Genomic DNA, 17,242 nt, shown 5'->3' on the forward strand with positions numbered 1-17,242 from the left:
ATTCCAAACTTTGGTAGCTATTTCACCTTTAAGAAAAAGGTGTTCTATAGTCTCTCTAGCTGGGACTATACAACAAGAACATAGTTGAGAAATGTTAGGGTTCCAGTTAGCCAACACTGCTAAAACAGAGACCCTGTTAGTCCATACTCTCCACCCAAAAAAAGAAATTTTAAAAGGAAGTCCTTGCACCCACATCTTCTTAAAATATTCTATAACTTCTCCTTTTTTTCTTAGAATTTCCCAGGCACTCTTTACTGAAAATTTACCAGAATTTGTCTTGGTCCACCATGGTTTATCCTCCTTGGCAGATTGCTTAACATGATCCATATGATATCTAACATGATCCACAATGTGTTCAGGTAAATAATTCTGCATTTCCTCATAATCCCATCCTGTCTACTTCATAAACATCTCAATACTTGTTATTGGATAACAAGAAAGAACATCTGATTGCTGATTGTATAAAGGACCAAGCATTGTCCAATTATCATACCAAATAGAGACTGATCCTCCGTTAGGTTCCCACCATATGTGTTGTTCAATGCAATCCCTATTGTGAAGCATATTTTTCCACTGTTGAGACCCACCTCTCCATTGTACCAGCGAAGGAATTTGTTTCTTACAATACTTGTTCCAAATAAAGTTAGCCCATAAAGTGTTCTGTGTTCTAAATTTTCACCATAATTTAGCATACATTGCTTTTGAAACATCCAACATAGATTTAAAACCTAGCCCTCCTTCCTATTTAGGCAAGCAAACTTTATCCCAAGCAGCCCAATGCTTACTCCTACCAGTGACCTTATTACTCCAAAAGAATTTAGCAAAGATTCTATGTAATTCCTTGACAACACACATAGGAGGAACTATGGCTGAAAGCACATGAATAGGAACACTTTGTAAAACACTAGTAATTAGTACCTCTTTGCCACCATAAGATAACATATTTCCTTTCCAAGCTTGAAGTTTAGTCTTGACTCGCTTAATAAGATCAACATAATGTTCTTTCCTCTTTCTCATATGAGTTATGGGACACCCTAGGTATTTCAAAGGAAAGTGACCTCTAGTAAAACCTGTACACTCCTCCACCTATTGTATCACTTCAGCTGCTGCATTTTGAGGTAGATAATAAGCACTCTTATCCTTATTGACCTTCTGATCTGATTGGACCTCATACTCCTGCAAAATTGACACTATTTTCTCCAAAGAATACTTATTAGTAGATGCAAATATAATAGTGTCATCTGCATATGAAAGATGATTCAACTTAGCACTCCACTTAGGTAAACCATACCCTACAAATTGACCATCTTCAAATAAAGAATTTAAGGCCCTGCTTAACACTTCTGCTGAAAGAATGAATAAAGCAGGGGACAGAGGATCACCTTGCTTCACTCCCTTAGTAGAATGAAAGAATCCATGTGATTGACCATTAACCAAAACTGAGTACCAGTTATTTGAGATTAATCTCCAAATCAAATCAATAAATACTTCTGAAAATCCCATTTTCCTAAGCACTTTTATCAAAAAATACCAAGATACTCTGTCATAAGCTTTAGCCATATCAAGCTTCATGATAACATTGATAGGTTTACCCCTCTTCCTAATATCAGTAACAATCTCTTGAGTCAGCAACACATTCTCAATGATACTTCTACCCTTAACAAAACCTGATTGATTCGAAGAAATCAATCTAGGTAGAAGAACTTCTATTCTATTATGAACAATTCTGGAGAGGACTTTGTTAATGAAATTGCTCAAACTAATTGGTCTCAGATCTGTAAAATCTTGTACATTTTCCTTCTTAGGTAAAAGAACCAAATTAGTATGAGTAATATATTTAGGAAGAGTGTTACCCCTGAAAAAATCATGCACCAATCTGAGGATATCGTTCCCTACTATTTCCCAATAGCTTTGATAGAATCTTCTCGTTAGACCATCTGGACCACTAGAACTATCGCCATTTAGTTCAAAGATAGCCCTTCTAACTTCAGTTATATCTGGTAGTTTACAAAACTCTGAATTTTCTTCCTTCCTGATAGATTCTAGAATATGAGTAAGAAGTGAGAAAGATGTGGCATCTCTATCTTGGGAGAATTGATTGTGATAAAAATTAACGGCTTCTGCTGCTATGTCTTGCTCATTCTCCAACCACGTCCCTTGATTACTCTTAATCCTTTGCAATCGAAGTTTCTTCCTTCTCCCTTTCACAATACTATGGAAGAACCTAGTATTTCTGTCACCATTCTCAAACTAGTCATATCCTGCCTTCTGTTGCCAGAAAATCTCTTCAAAATGAAGATATCTTCTATGTTCAGCTTGCGCTCTTTGCAGTACTTCTCTATTTTCAGCTGTAGGCACCTCATCAAACAACTTTTCTTTAATCTTCACAATATCTTCTCTAATTATGAGTTGCTTAAAAATATCACCATAAGTATCTCTACTCCATTTTGTCAATGCTGATTTTACCTTCTTGATATTCTCTTTGAAATCTAGGAAAGGATTCTGAGAGTCACCGGAGGACCAATTTTGTCTAACAATATCCTTGAAAGAGTCATTCTCAGTCCAGAATTTAAGAAACCTAAAAGGTTTCCTATGTCTGTCCTCAGTAACTTCACACTGTAACAACATAGGAGCATGATCAGAGCCTGTTCTTGGTAAATGTTCCACCTCTGTATGATTAAACCAGTCTTGCATTTGTTGATTGATTAGAACTCTATCTAATTTTTCGAAGATACAATCATTACCAGCCCTACCATTCCACCAGGTGAACGGACTCCCTTTAAATTGTACTTCTGTCAAATCAGAAGATGATATGCAATTCCCAAGTCTTCACAATCAACATCATTAACTGGTAAACCACCAATCTTTTCTTCTGAATTTAGTACCACATTAAAATCACCCCCAATCAACTAAGGGTTATCCATTCCTGCTGCCATTTCATATATATCATCCCAAAGGAGTAGTCTTTGATCAGAATTGCACTTAGCATACACTAGAGTAACAAATAAGTTGTTTGTAAGACTATGATGCTTTAATGTCATGGTTAATTGTTGATCTGTATCCTTAATGATGGTAAAATCTACATCATGGTTTGTAAAAAACCAAATCTTGCCATTACAATTTATTGTAGCATTTGACATCCTCAGTCTCCTTCTATATTTGTTGATATGTCTAGAATCTTGAAAAGGTTCCATTAAGCCAATGAATAAGAAATTATGGAACTTGTGTAGCATTTGCACTATCTGAAAAGCTTGTTGAGATTTTACTGATCTTATATTCCATATGAATGCCTTCATTGATATTTTTTGGGGGTTTCTCTGGTTCGCTTTGGTTGTACCCTGATAGATTGAATATGCTCTCCATTGCCTTGTTTCTTCCCTTTTCTAGCAGCCTTCAAAATCCTTGGTGACAGATCTGCTTCTGTAGAAACATTCTCCAGTAAATCATCTGACATCTCTGCTTCAGTGATACCTTGAGCTATTTGATTTAAATATGCAGCTTCTGCAATAGGGGTTTCTCCAATATTATGAGATACTATATCATGCAAAACTCTGTTAGGAGATTTCATCCTAATCATCTGTGACTTATCTATCTGCATAGCCTCAGGTATCTCTACCAATGCTAATCTATCATTTTCATATTCAATCTGCTTAATCTCTCCTCCATCTACTAGGCAAATATTGGTACTATTGCTAACCTCTTTCCCATGGTCTGGATTTCCTGGAAGTGCTTGGTTATTACAATTATTGCTGCAACTATCAATAACATGTTCCCCTTTTACTTCTTCTGTAATCTGTATCTTCTCATTTTCCTCTGTTGAGGTCATCTTAACATTTGTTTCTCCTTTGAGCTGCTCTACCTTGTTGATTTGTTGTTGATCAGGTACATTATTCACTGTTGAAGAATTTTTACCCTTGCCCGGACTACTCACCACTGGCGACTTTTCCTTCTGCAAGCTGGGACAAAAAACCTTAGCGACCCAGCCTTTTGTTGACTTGTTACATCCTTTCTCATTATCTTCCTTGTTAGTTTGTTGATGGCTGCTCATAATATTTGTATTGTTACCTTGAGTACTACAGTCTGCTTGCATAGTTTCTCCACTAACCAAAGCTTGGAATTTATTAGCTACAACGAGAGGAGATTGTTTGTTACTATTAACAAATATCCTCTTGTCCTTAACCACATTCCAGTTGCCCGGATTTCCAACTACTCTTCCACTTGAAAGCACTTTGGATTTTCCGGTTTGTAGTCTTGGAATCTGCTTTGGTTGAGTATCCTGCATGATCTGAGTGTTTTGAATATTGTGATTCACATGCTGAAATTTGTGTTCTTCCTTACCTTTTGACTGTTTGAGAACTCGACAATCTTCCCTATCATGTCCTTGCATTTTGCATTCACCACAGTACTTTGGAACATAGTCATATTTGATCTCCACCATAGTAGTTCTCACTTCTCCGGTCTTCTCATCTTCAATATTCATCTTCACCACCTTAGGAAAAGTCCCTTTTAAATTCACCAGCACCTTCACTCGCGCACAACTAGGTCGTGTCTTATTAATCGTTGCTTGATCTAATTGGATTGGTTTACCCACTACTGCCGCAATAGAAAATAAGCATTCTTTTACAAAGAAGGTGGGCAATAGGTTTGGAAAAGATATCCATGCCATAGCCATTGAGGTTTCTTCATTCACTTTAAACCTCGAATCATAGATCAAAGTTCTCATCAGATAGGCGTATCCATCCTTGCATGTGATATAAAAAAGCACCCTTAGAGATTAGGTTAACGAAATCATCTTGTTGGGATAATCGAATAAGAACATGCTTGTTGCGAAACAAGCCAATTTGACAGCCTCCTTTTATCCCACACTGCTGAGGAATTAAATTCCTCAATTCCTCCATATTCAACCAATCAAAAGTAAATTTACCAATAACCGCATATTGGAGATCTTCAATTTGAGTCATTTGATTCACTTCTTCCTCCGTCATTTGAGGAACTCCTTCTACTATAGTGATCTCTTTTCTAAGGGAATCATGAATTGGCTGGACTGTAGATTGATTAATGGTATTTGCAAAAGATAAATTAATAGGTAAATTAGGAACACAAATAGGATTTAAATTTGGCTTTGGATTGAGAGGCGGGAAATCAGAAAGAGACAAAGAGTGAGTCACCACCGGCGGTGGCTGCCCACCGGCCAATCCAACCATGCTTTCAAAAAGAGCGTAATTTAAGAAAAAAATCCTTAAAAAAAATTTAAGTCTGTCACATTTTAAGTTCGTCAGTAATTTAATTTATTGATTAGTAACTGAAATCTTAACATGGGAATTACATCTCTTCGAGTTATTATGAATATGACATTAATTCATTTGATCATGGATGAGAGGTGGGAGTAAAAACCATAATTAATATAATTAGTGGGAGTTACATATATTTACATAATGAAGAGTTAGAGGTAATACAATCTATGTAATGTACTTCACATTAATACAAATATTTATATACAAAAAATAATATAATATAGTTCTATATGATTTTTCTTCTTTTTGTTAAGGGCAAACATACCCATTCATATTTTCAATTGGAAGATGAACAAAACAAATAAATTATGAATTTAACTTCAACATGAAATTAATAAAAATAATACATTTTCAAGAAACTTTATGTTGGTTGATTCATGTACTAATATGATGATTTACTATTCAATATTTAATTTAGTAATAGTTTATAACATTTAAATTTAATGTAGGGATAAAATTGTAATCTAACTTTTGCCTAACATTCTTTTATATATATTTTGTTTTGGTTAAACAGGATATATATATATATATATATATATATTAATAAGCGCCCTTACATTACGGAGTTTGGGACCTGACTATTGTCAGGATCCAAAAGTACAGAAAGATTTTCAAACGATGCTAGCTCATTACAAGTTAACAAAGATACTAATTTACTAGATGACAATCCTTGTTTATCTGCAGCCACAATGTGTCGCAGAGGGGCTGGTGGAGTGACAAGGATGATCTTTAGGTTAGACACTGCTAGCTGGGCTCCATGTTTTGCGAGGACGTCTACAACCTCGTTGGCCTGTCGAAAGCTATGTCGGATCGTTGGACTCCCCAACTTCCTCAACAGTGACCTGCAAGTTAAAATCGCAGTGTTATAGACTGGATTTATATGATCTAATAAGTCTAGTAGGTCTGTGGAGCAGGATGAATTTTATGATCCCAAAGAAGCATAAGGCCATGCTTAAGGGCATCTATTTCAGCAAAGATATGATTTTGCGCATTAACCTTGGAGGAGAAACCAATCACCCAATCACCTTTGCAGTCACGTACAACCCCATGATTTTGCGCATTAACCTTGGAGGAGAAACCAATCACCCAATCACCTTTGCAATCGCGTACAACCCCTCCAATTCCACTCAAGTTGGCCCTATCATTTTGAGAGGAAAAAGCGCCATCTATATTAAGCTTAAAGTAGTTTGTAGGTGGGGGGTTCCAGTGAATAGGAATGGTCTTACAGGCGACATTATCACAGGGATGATTCGTGGTAAGAATGTATTCTGTAGCACGATCTATGACTGTTTGCGCATTCAAGAAAGAGGAGCCTTTGTTATTCTTTTATATATATATATATATTTAATATTATCATCTTAGTTTTCTTAATCAATTGTTAATTATGCTGTTTTTTTGTGTGCATGGTTCATAAGAAGTTGGTATTATTGGGATTGTATTATATTTGGTATTATTAGAATTTAGAATTGTTGGAAGGCTAAAAGATTGTAATTTATTCAACTCCTAAATCTTGTAGCTCTTCATTTTTCTACTTTCTGGTAATTAAAATTCAAGTTTCACAATGCCTCTTTTTTGGCATAGACAAGATAAAGATTTAGACTTAACATTTTAAGATCCAATATGAATGAAACTACAGCTGCTACAGGAAATTAGATCCTTTATAATACTCTTCTCTCGAACTAATTAGAGAGAGTGATTTAATAAATATAACTCGTGAGGATTATTTAAAAAACAGTTCCACAAATGAACTGAAATCAACATATATATTTTGATTCCTACTTCACGCGAGTAATCAACTATTATTATTAGATAATTAAAATCAAAGAAATTAGCAAGTCATAATATTCTTGCAATTAACACAACTTCCTCCTCTTCTTCAAATCAGAAAAATCAAACATCTTAATGGAGTAATACTCAAACCTAAGTAACTGAATAAAAACAATGGAAAAAAAAGGAAGAGCTAGCAGCTTAAATGTTGAACAAAGACGTCCATGATGTGATATATATATACTTTTCATTTGTTCATGCCAATAACATATTTAACTGCATCTTTTACCCCTTGTGTCGTGGCATAATTATTAGCAGCCCAAGAATCCCTCATAATCAGACACAATTAATAACTTAAAACATATGGTTAAGAGAGACGATATATGAGCAATAGCAATGAAACCCCTTAACAGACACATTGAAGATAAATAATGAAAAAGAAGGAGAGGAGGAGGACAGGTGGTATTGAAATTCCGGAAGAGAACCTCAATGAATTTACCATGATTCACTGATATGGCAATTTATAAAATTCTTAAGCTATAGTTGGAAGTTGAAAAGTACTTCCAAACATTGAATTAATTTAGTAAGATGAAAAGTTATTCTAGAGTATTGAAAAGGCTGAAATAAATGACAATTGCAAGAAAATTAATCCACCTCTTTGTTTACCCAATTAATGATTTTCTTAATTAATGATAGAATATTTAATTAATAATATTTTGTAATAATTTAATTTAGTGTAGGACTAAAATGATAATCTAACTTTTCACTTTGGGGCTTCCCACTTATAGTAATATATAATGATATGATGTATATGACATAGAAAGATGGGAATAAAATTATTGAACTTTCTTATTCCACAACAACAAATTTTCCGGATTTGCCAACGTTTGAGGGTTTTGTTCTGTAATCATCGTTTCTCTTTGATTCTGATGCCTTTTTATTGATCTAATCCTTGCATCTGTGAATTTTGTGTTGGTCTCATTGTGTAATCTTTTTGTGTACCTACAAAACTTAACAAACTGTTAGAGTATAAGTAGTCCGTGTTGTCCTTCCTTAGGATTTGAACTAGAGCCTTTTATCCACCCTTCTACTCTTCTCCTATGTTACTCATCTTCTGCAGGGTCTAACCCTCATATAGGGTTCCTTCAATTTGTCACTATTGATTATCCTCCTGCTCCCTACCTCCAATTCTTGGAAATTAATGGCTATAACTGTCTAACTGGTCCTTCATCAAGGGCCAGGTTGGCTAGATGATCAACCATTTTATTTCCTTCTCTGAGGATGTGGTTGTAAAGAACCGTTTTGCCTATCATCAATCACCTTATTTCCTCCACACTAGTTATTACTCCCCCCGTTCACTTTTACTTGTCACTTATTCCTAAATTAGATTTTCATTTTTACTTGTCATTTTTGACAACAATAATTTTTTCCCATATTTTACCCTCAACATTAAATACTTATTCTCCAAATCATTTTCCAAGACCTAAAACATCATTTAATAAGGATAGTTTGGTAAAATACCTATATCAATAATAATTTCCTTAATGGGTGTGTCAAGTCAAACAGTGACAAGTAAAAGTGAATAGAGAGAGTATCATTTAAGGGATATCTCATAGTCTTTCAATAATGTTTTTCAACACCAAAGAATCAGTCTCAACAATCACCTTCTCCACTTACGTTATCTTTATGTATTTCAGTGCATGTAGGATGGCCATTGCTTCAACTTGTAGGTTAGTGGTCATAGGGTCCTCAATCTCCCTTGCTTGTGTCTGAACTATTTTCAGTACTATCTCTTACACAAAATCTCTAAGAGGAGTTCCCCTCCGTCTGTTTTATTTATACCCAACTTGTATCAGGGGGGGGGGTAATTAAAAATTAACAACCAACTTGAAATCACAAGTAAACAAATAGGTTCATTGCATGAGAGTATCACATGAAGTCTAGGGATGGCAATGGGGCGGGACGGGGCAGGCGCAAAGCGGAGCGGGTAATAGTTTTTGTGGGGCAATGCGGGTTAGTATTTTTGCGGGGCGGGGCGGGGCGGGATGGGTACAAAATATTTTAAAAGAAAAATATTTGGGGCGGGGTGGGTATGGGTTAGGGTTTCCTTTTCTTTTGAACTACGACGAAGCGCAATGGAGTGAAGCAAAGAAAAAGCTCTGCCTCTCGGCTCTCTCTCGCTAAATACCATAGAAAGATGAGGTTTTCTACTACCTTTTCCTTTGTTGATTCTTCGAAATGTACTACTCTCCGTATTACAACTGATTCTTCTCCAAAAGCTCGATTTATTGCTCGGCGGGAAGAGTCACTATCTGTAAAGCAACTTCAACGTCCGCTAAGTAAGTTTTCTTGAACAATCTATTTTCTATTCTGTTACTGGTTAACTCTAGTTTCACATAGTTTAATCCAGTTGATTTAGTTAAGTATTTGAGTTTGCTGGCGAGATATTGTTTTTATTTGTTGAGTATTACTATTTTTGGTTGATTTAGTTGAGTATTTGAGCTTGACAGCAAGTGTATAATCCAAATTGATTGATTATTTGAATTTTTGAAGTAGTGAGTGTTGAAACTGTTTCAATCCGCGAATTTGTATGACTTTTAATGGCTAATTCTTGTATGAGCTTATCTTGAATTGGTCATTTTTGTTCGTGTCCTGTACAATATGTGGTTGCTTGATTTTGTATGTTTTGTTTCTTTTTGCTCATATTCTTATATTACTAGTAATAATTTGTTTATCTCTTCTCAATATCTTCTTTTGTTGATTTTCTTACAGTAAACTGATGGAGTTTCAAGATGAACAAAATCCAACGTGTTCATCCTCCAATATTGTCCCTATTGAGAATGATGAGAGTCAAATGCCTTCACAAACAAATAAAGCTACTTATGAAGTTATTGAAATCGAGTAAAGAAGATTTACTTCTAAAGCTTAACAACATTTTAAACCAGTGAAAGTTGATGGTGTCCGTTTTAGCGTTTGTAGGTATTGTAATGCTCGTATCAAATCGACTAGAAATTGTGGGAAAACATTTATGTTAGAACATTTTCGTAGATGTACCAAAAAGCCAACTAACTTGATAACTGAGGGTGGTTCGGAAGTGAATGATGGCAGCCAACAACAATACTTTGATCAAGACGTTTCAAGAAGAGAACTTGCTCATGCCATCATTTTGCATGGATATCCACTGTCCATAGTTGATCATGTGGGATTCAGAAAGTTTGTTGCTAGTCTCCAGCCTTTGTTCAAAATGGTGTTAAGAAACACAATCAAGAATGATATCTTGAAGATTTTTGACAATCTGAAATCTAAAACGTCCAAGATACTGGAAACACTCACATGTAGAATTGCAATAACAACTGACATGTGGACTTCATACAACAACAAAAAAGGGTTCATGGTTATTACAACACATTTTATTGACGACTCATGGAGGCTTCAAAGTCACATTTTAAGATTTGTTTATGTTCCTGCTCCTCATGATAAGGATACTTTGTGTGGCGCGTTGCTCAATTGTTTGTTAGAGTGGAATCTTGAAAGAAGAATATCAACGATTACAGTTGATAATTGTAGCACTAACAATGCTATGATGAAGACCTCGTTAGATGAGAAGCTTTGCAAAAAAATTTATTGTTGATGGGGCGGGTTTTTCATGTGTGTTGTGCTGCACATATCTTAAATTTAATTGTGCAACAAGGGCTAAAGGTGATAGGAGATAGTATTAAAAGCGTGAGTGACATTGTCTTATATTGGATAGGGTCATCGGGAAGAATTGAAAGATTTGAAGAGTTTGCACCCTTGCTACATGTTTCCTATACCAAAGAGCTAGAGTATGATTGTCCAACTCGCTGGAACTCAACATTTCTAATGTTGAGAACTACAATTGAATACAAAGAGGTATTTCAGAAGTTGAGTCTAACAGATGCCAATTATCGTTGTTTTCCAACCGAAGAGCAATGGAGTGAAGCAGAAGATGTTTGTGGTAAGTTGAAGCTCTTTTATCATATTACTGAACAATTTTCAGGAATTCAGTATCCTACTTCAAGTCAATAATTTTATAAAGTTTGTGAAGTTAAGCTCGAATTAGAAACATGGATAAAAAGTTTCAATCCTTTGATTAAAAATATTGCAGAAGAAATGTTATTAAAGTTTCTAAAATATTGGAATGATATGCATATATTCATGGGATTAGCTGCGATTTTTGATCCGAGATATAAAATGAAGTTAGTTGAGTTCTATCTTCCACTGATTTATGGTGAGGAAGCTTTAACTAAAATTCAAGAAGTTCGTACTCACTGTGATGATTTATTTAAAGAGTACATGAGTAGAATATTTTCTCCACATGAGATAGTTGAAGCATCTAGTTCAAATGAAGCCATTGGCCTTTCGGAAAGTGATCGACTATCAAGCTTTGATAGAGTTATTTCTTCCAGTAGTGCTAATGCAAAGACAAAATCAGATTTGGATATGTATTTAGAAGAAAGTTTGTTGCCTCAAACTCCATCATTTGACAATTTAAGTTGGTGGAAGACAAACAGATTGAAATTTCCTACTTTACAAAAAATGGCTCGTGACCTCTTAACCATTCCCGTGTCTACTGTTGCTTCTGAATCGACATTTAACACTAGTGGAAGGTTGATTAGTCCACACCGCAGTAGACTCCATCCTACTACGTTAGAAGCTTTGATGTGTGCTCACACTTGGTTATGGAACGAAATAAATGGTAACTAACTTTTCAATGACTTGTTATTTTAACAATTTTTTCAGTTCTTAATACTTTAACCACATACTTTTCTTCTTAGGTTTGACTTCGAGTATTGATAGAGTTTCATGTCCGACCTTGCTTGATGAAGAAGAAGAGTCGGATTCAAGTTGTAGACCATTTGGAATGCCATGATATAGTCTATAAAAGAGACTGTTGATTTTAATCTTTTGTTTTTAAGAGTTGGTGTTGCTTTAAGTTATAAAGATTGTTGCTTTAGGTTTGCTGTTTGGAATCCTTTTTGTTGTAACATGGCATGGAGAGTTTTTTTATTTTGTTGAATGTGATTAGTAGTGCCCTGGAGATTCTTTTGATTTTTTTGAATGTGATTAGTAGTCTTTTGTTGCTGTAACATCCAAGAATGTGATTAGCAATCTCTTGTAATTGGAATTTGAATTCTTGAAGTTAAAAAAACCTTGGATTTCATATGTGGAGTTGGATGGAAATTATGTTCAGAATCAGTTTTGGTGTTTCAACTTGTTTGTATATAGTTTGTGCAGATTTTTTTTTACAAGTATAACAATGTGAGTTAAAAGATGTTAGGAGTCATTTGGTAGAGTGTATAACAATAATGCCAAAAAGGGTGCACTACTAATGCTTGCATTAGTAGTGCTTGCATTAGTTATGCAAGCATTATTTCTTATACACTGTTTGGTTTGATGTATTAGAAATAACAAATCTTGCATAATTTCTATATAAAAATATATGTTTACAAAAATACCCTTCACACTATTTATTTATACACTTCCTTTGCAACAAAGTTCTTTGCTAAAACATTAAAAAAAATTCTTTGCTAAAATATCATTACATCTTCATCTCTTTTTTTTTTCAAAAATAATATTAAATAGTTATACTATTTGAGTCAATATTTTTGTGAAAAGTTTGCAAAGATTTTTTTTATCAAATTTATCGCCACAATAGTAATTTTTTTTTTATCATACTATGTTGAAATTAGATATTTTTAAAAAAATGATACTTATGAGGCCATAAAGTCTATCAAGACACCAACAAATTAAAAGATATTGAAAAAAAAATAAAAATAAAAATAAAAACCTATGACAAGAAAAAAAATGAAAAGAGGAGAAAATGTTAGGAAATGTTTTAACAAGGCTTTGAGGGTAGTATTGTAATTATTTAATCTAGTGCAAGTGTTAAAATGTTATGTATTACTAATACCTAGAATTACTTGGTATTAGTAATACACAACTTAATACACAATAGAGTGTATAACTAATGCTTGCATTAGTTATACATGGCAAGAAAAAGAGTACCAAACAAGGTACTGCTAATACACACACCTAATGCATGCATTATATTTTCTAATACACTCTACCAAACAAGGTATTACTAATATACACACCTTGCATTAGTGTTTTTAATTATTTTTAGTCAATTTGGTGAATGAATATAACTTCTGCCTTGTAGTGAATGGAAACTGCTCAAAAGATCAGAATCAAGATAATATAATATTAACATTTGACATATCGATCTTCACTGTAAAGCAATAAACTATAGGCAACTAGCAAATTATAACTTGCATCAGAAGCTAACAGAACTAACAGACTTGTTCAAGATTTACATTACATTGGAACGGAAAACAAATTTACATTGCAAGCAACCATACAAAATGTCAGTCGGGGCAGGTTCATGTGGAACGGGGTGGGGCGGGGCAAGAAAAAATAATCGTGCTATGCGGGGCGGGGTAAAGACTTTGTGGGTTTATGCGGGTTTAACCCGCACCCACCCCGCCCCTCCCATTTGCCATCCCTAGTGAAGTCATTTCAAATTAGCCTTTTAGTTTCCCCCACATGCATCGCACAAATAATACTACAAAATAGTTAACATGCACACATTACATACTTTGGAAAACAAACAAACCATCACCTACCTCTATACAAATATGAATGCTCAAAAGAACTTGAGCTTTCTCCCTTTTTAATGCATTGGCTCGTCCTTGATCTAAAACAATAATGAAACGCAAGAAATCAATGAACGATGGCCTAATTAAATCCAGATATACTCAAATCCTAACCCCTGGCCAATTCATGATCATTCTACCCAAACCAGAGATTTTCCTACTATTAATTCAAGCCAAAACCCTCCCCCAAGATTAACACGTAGATTCCAGGGCTTTAGAATCAAATTACAAGTTAAGAGAGTAATTTATTTACCTTTATTGAAGGAATTGGTGGAAAAACTAATGGAAGCTACCCTAAATCATTTTCCATTTCCCCAAGAATGAAGTGCACAAAATTAAGAGGATTTGAGAACTTTCTACATTAAAATATGACTTACCATGCTATAGCATCCCAACTAGCTATTGCGGCGTCGTCATAGCGGTCCATCTGTTATAGTGCCTACATTATTCATCCTGTTATAGTGGCATGGCACCCGCTATAGTGGCTTGTACGGAATCGAAGACTTGTAAATCTTCCCAAAAGCCCATATTTCACAACATACCTTCGACCCTTGACGTTCTATACTAACCCCTTCACACCAAGTTTGATTTCGGGAGTCTTACTCACCCAAAGAATACCCTATGGACTCCTTGATGTCTTAGCTACTAGAAAACACGATTCAAGCTTAGACACACCACTCAATCCATTCCTGGATCACCTTAGACCTTACCTTTCTCAAATTTCATATGAGACTACCTAACCAGAATTGTAAGTCTCCATGCCAAAAATGTTTTCTGATCCGATTCTTTTATCATTGGTCCAGCTACCCATAACGAACGGAGTGGTTCATTACAAATTAACTTCCTTAACTCTATCTTATAACCTAATAACCTTCTAATACGTATAGTAACTCTCATAATCCCTAGTCCATCTTCTCCCAAAGGTCAAGATCATCAAGAAACAATTTTTTCCAATTTTCCAAGATCTAAAGGCCCCAAGTTCAAGATTCTCTTCAAGAATTCTAGGGTTTTGAATCAAGTCTCATTCCCAAACTTCTTCTCCAAGAACTCCATAGAAGGGTTTTTCAAGTTCAAGCAATAAGGTTCCAAGCCCGAAGCTTTTCTTCAAGAACTCTTGTTCTTTCGGGTATGTAAGTCTATCTCCACGTGTTGGAATAACTTGTTCCTCCCCACGAATTATGTTTCTATGGTTTCAAAGCATCCTCCGTGAATGAATTGGGGTTAGGACAAAATCTCATGTTCTTGATTTTCCCTTGAATCTTTATGTAACCTCTGTGAATGTACTTAAGTCCCATGTTGGGTGCAATCCTTCCTTTAAAGAGAAGCCTAAGTTAAGGTAGTGGGTTATTTTGTATTAGTGTGACTTAGACCGAAATGAGATATCACCAACGCTTTGAGATCGAAAAATAATTAGTGTAATTGAAGATGACCTAGCCTACTTATTAGTGATTGATCTTGGATTGAATTGCAATGGATCATTGAGTGTTGATTGAATCTCAAGTTTTTCCGATTCCCATATATCCCTTGCTTGATATCGTCTTTTCCCCCATTAAAAGTGTAGTTGTCAAAATTGCCTTCTATTTGATACTTGTGTAACTTGTATGCCTAGATTCAAACTAGTGTCTAGTAAACCTTTTCCTTTTCAATTGCCATTATATTGTTCCTTGTGGGATTCGACCCCGACTCTTAGTTGGGTATTTTTATTGACGACGATCGCTCACTCTTTTGATTAGTTTTGAGTGGTGATTTGAGTGTTATCACCCACCAACTTGAGGAGGGGTGTTATGCAGCAAGGAGCTGAAGTAGTGGTAGTTACAGATTTTGTCAGCAGTGGTAGTTACAAATGTTGTTAGGAAGGTTGTTACAAATTTAGTTACTAGTAACCATGATTAAGTTAAGTCTACTAGTCTAGATAGTTAAAGGCCTACACGTGATGTACTATATATAGTCTAGATGTATGATTGTAAAGAGTAATGATCCATTATGAGTTCAATATAGTTTTTCACTCTTCTTCTCCTAAATAATGATTGTATCTCGATTGTTGAAACTAAATGAAAAAGAATGAGCAATAGATACAAGAAGAATAAAAGACAAAAATAAAAAGAATGTGACTAATAAATTTAAGTAGTGACAATGTGAGAAGTAGAAATAGCATAGAAGAGAAAAATAATGAAAAAGAATTTGGATAAACCCCTTTAACCATTAAGTTAAGTTTCTCTTTTGTGTCAAAGAGGTTTATTATAATACATGTATTCATAAAATTAGATTTTGACATTATATATTTAATATAATTTTTCAATGGAGAAGATTTGGTGAAACTCCTGAGTTTCACTTAGTTCCACTCCTAATTTTCACTTAGCTCCACTCATGAGTTTCACTTAGCTCCACTCCTGTATGGCACCTCTTTATAGCCTAAAATATTATTTATTTATTTCTCTTTTTTTATTTTCTTCATTTTAAAGGTCCGATGGACATGATCGTTCTAGGTTTTGACAAAGGTCTTCCAGTCAAGGTTCCTCCAATGCTCCTTCTAGATTCAACAAAGATAGGGCGGCTTACCTTAAAACTTAAGGAGGAAATGGTGGGGGATATTCATTATCTACTTGTGCTAAGTGTGGAAGAAAGCATGAGGGAAAATTCTTAGCTGATATGGATGGTTGCGTGGTTGTGGTAAGAGTGGCCATAAGATAAGGGATTTGCCAACACTTACGCTAAGGGGAGAGAAGGTAGGAAAGCTCCTCCTAGTGGTTCGGGTCCAAGTTCTCCAAAGAAAAACATATTCTATGCACTCCAGACTCGCCAAGAGCAAGAGGGTTTTCCCGATGTGGTTACTGGTGTATTGAAAGTCTTTCATCTCGATGTTTATGCTTTTTTTGATCCCGGTAATACCTTTTATTTTGTAACACATATGTGGCTATGAGGTTTGATATTCTTTCGGATGTGTTGTTAGATCAATTTTCTATCTCTACTCCTATCGGTGAATCTATTGTGGCTAAGAGAGTATATAGAAATTTTCCAGTTTCCTTTTCCCATAGAGTCACTCATGTTAATCTTGTAGAGATCGATATGCTAGATTTTGATGTCATTCTTAGTATGGATTGGTTGCATTCTTGCTGTGCTTCTATTTATCGTAAGACCACAGTGGTCAAGTTTCAGTTTCCAAATGAGCCTGTTCTAGAGTGGAAATTGGGGAATTTTATGCCGAAAGGTCGGTTTATTTCTTGTCTTAAAGCTAGAAATATGATTTCTAAGGGTTGAATTTACCATTTAGTTAGGGTGAGGGATATAGATTCTGAAACCCCTACTCTTGAGTCGGTCCCCATTGTAAATGAGTTTCTGGAAGTGTTTCCTAATGATCTACCCGGTATTCCTCCCAAAAGGAAAATAGACTTCAGTATTGACCTTCTCCCAGATACGCAACCTATCTCTATTCTTCCTTACCGAATGGATCCGGCAGAACTTAAGGAATTGAAAGAGCAATTGAAGGATTTGTTGGATAAGGATTTC

At 35.1% G+C, this 17,242-nt stretch overlaps 1 protein-coding gene across 1 annotated transcript; it reads right to left on the reverse strand.

The window, feature by feature from the left end:
* Window positions 1-1,086: 1,086 nt before the first annotated feature.
* Window positions 1,087-4,672, reverse strand: LOC107062652 (uncharacterized). The gene is made up of 3 exons (XM_015313548.1): window positions 3,338-4,672; window positions 2,276-2,616; window positions 1,087-2,224 (listed from the first exon to the last, which is right to left on the reverse strand). The coding sequence occupies exons 1-3, from the start codon at window positions 4,670-4,672 to the stop codon at window positions 1,087-1,089; spliced, it is 2,814 nt and encodes a 937-aa protein (XP_015169034.1).
* Window positions 4,673-17,242: the final 12,570 nt, after the last annotated feature.

The sequence above is a fragment of the Solanum tuberosum genome, unplaced genomic scaffold, assembly GCF_000226075.1.
Source record: "Solanum tuberosum cultivar DM 1-3 516 R44 unplaced genomic scaffold, SolTub_3.0 scf00253, whole genome shotgun sequence".
Lineage (NCBI taxonomy): Eukaryota > Viridiplantae > Streptophyta > Magnoliopsida > Solanales > Solanaceae > Solanum > Solanum tuberosum.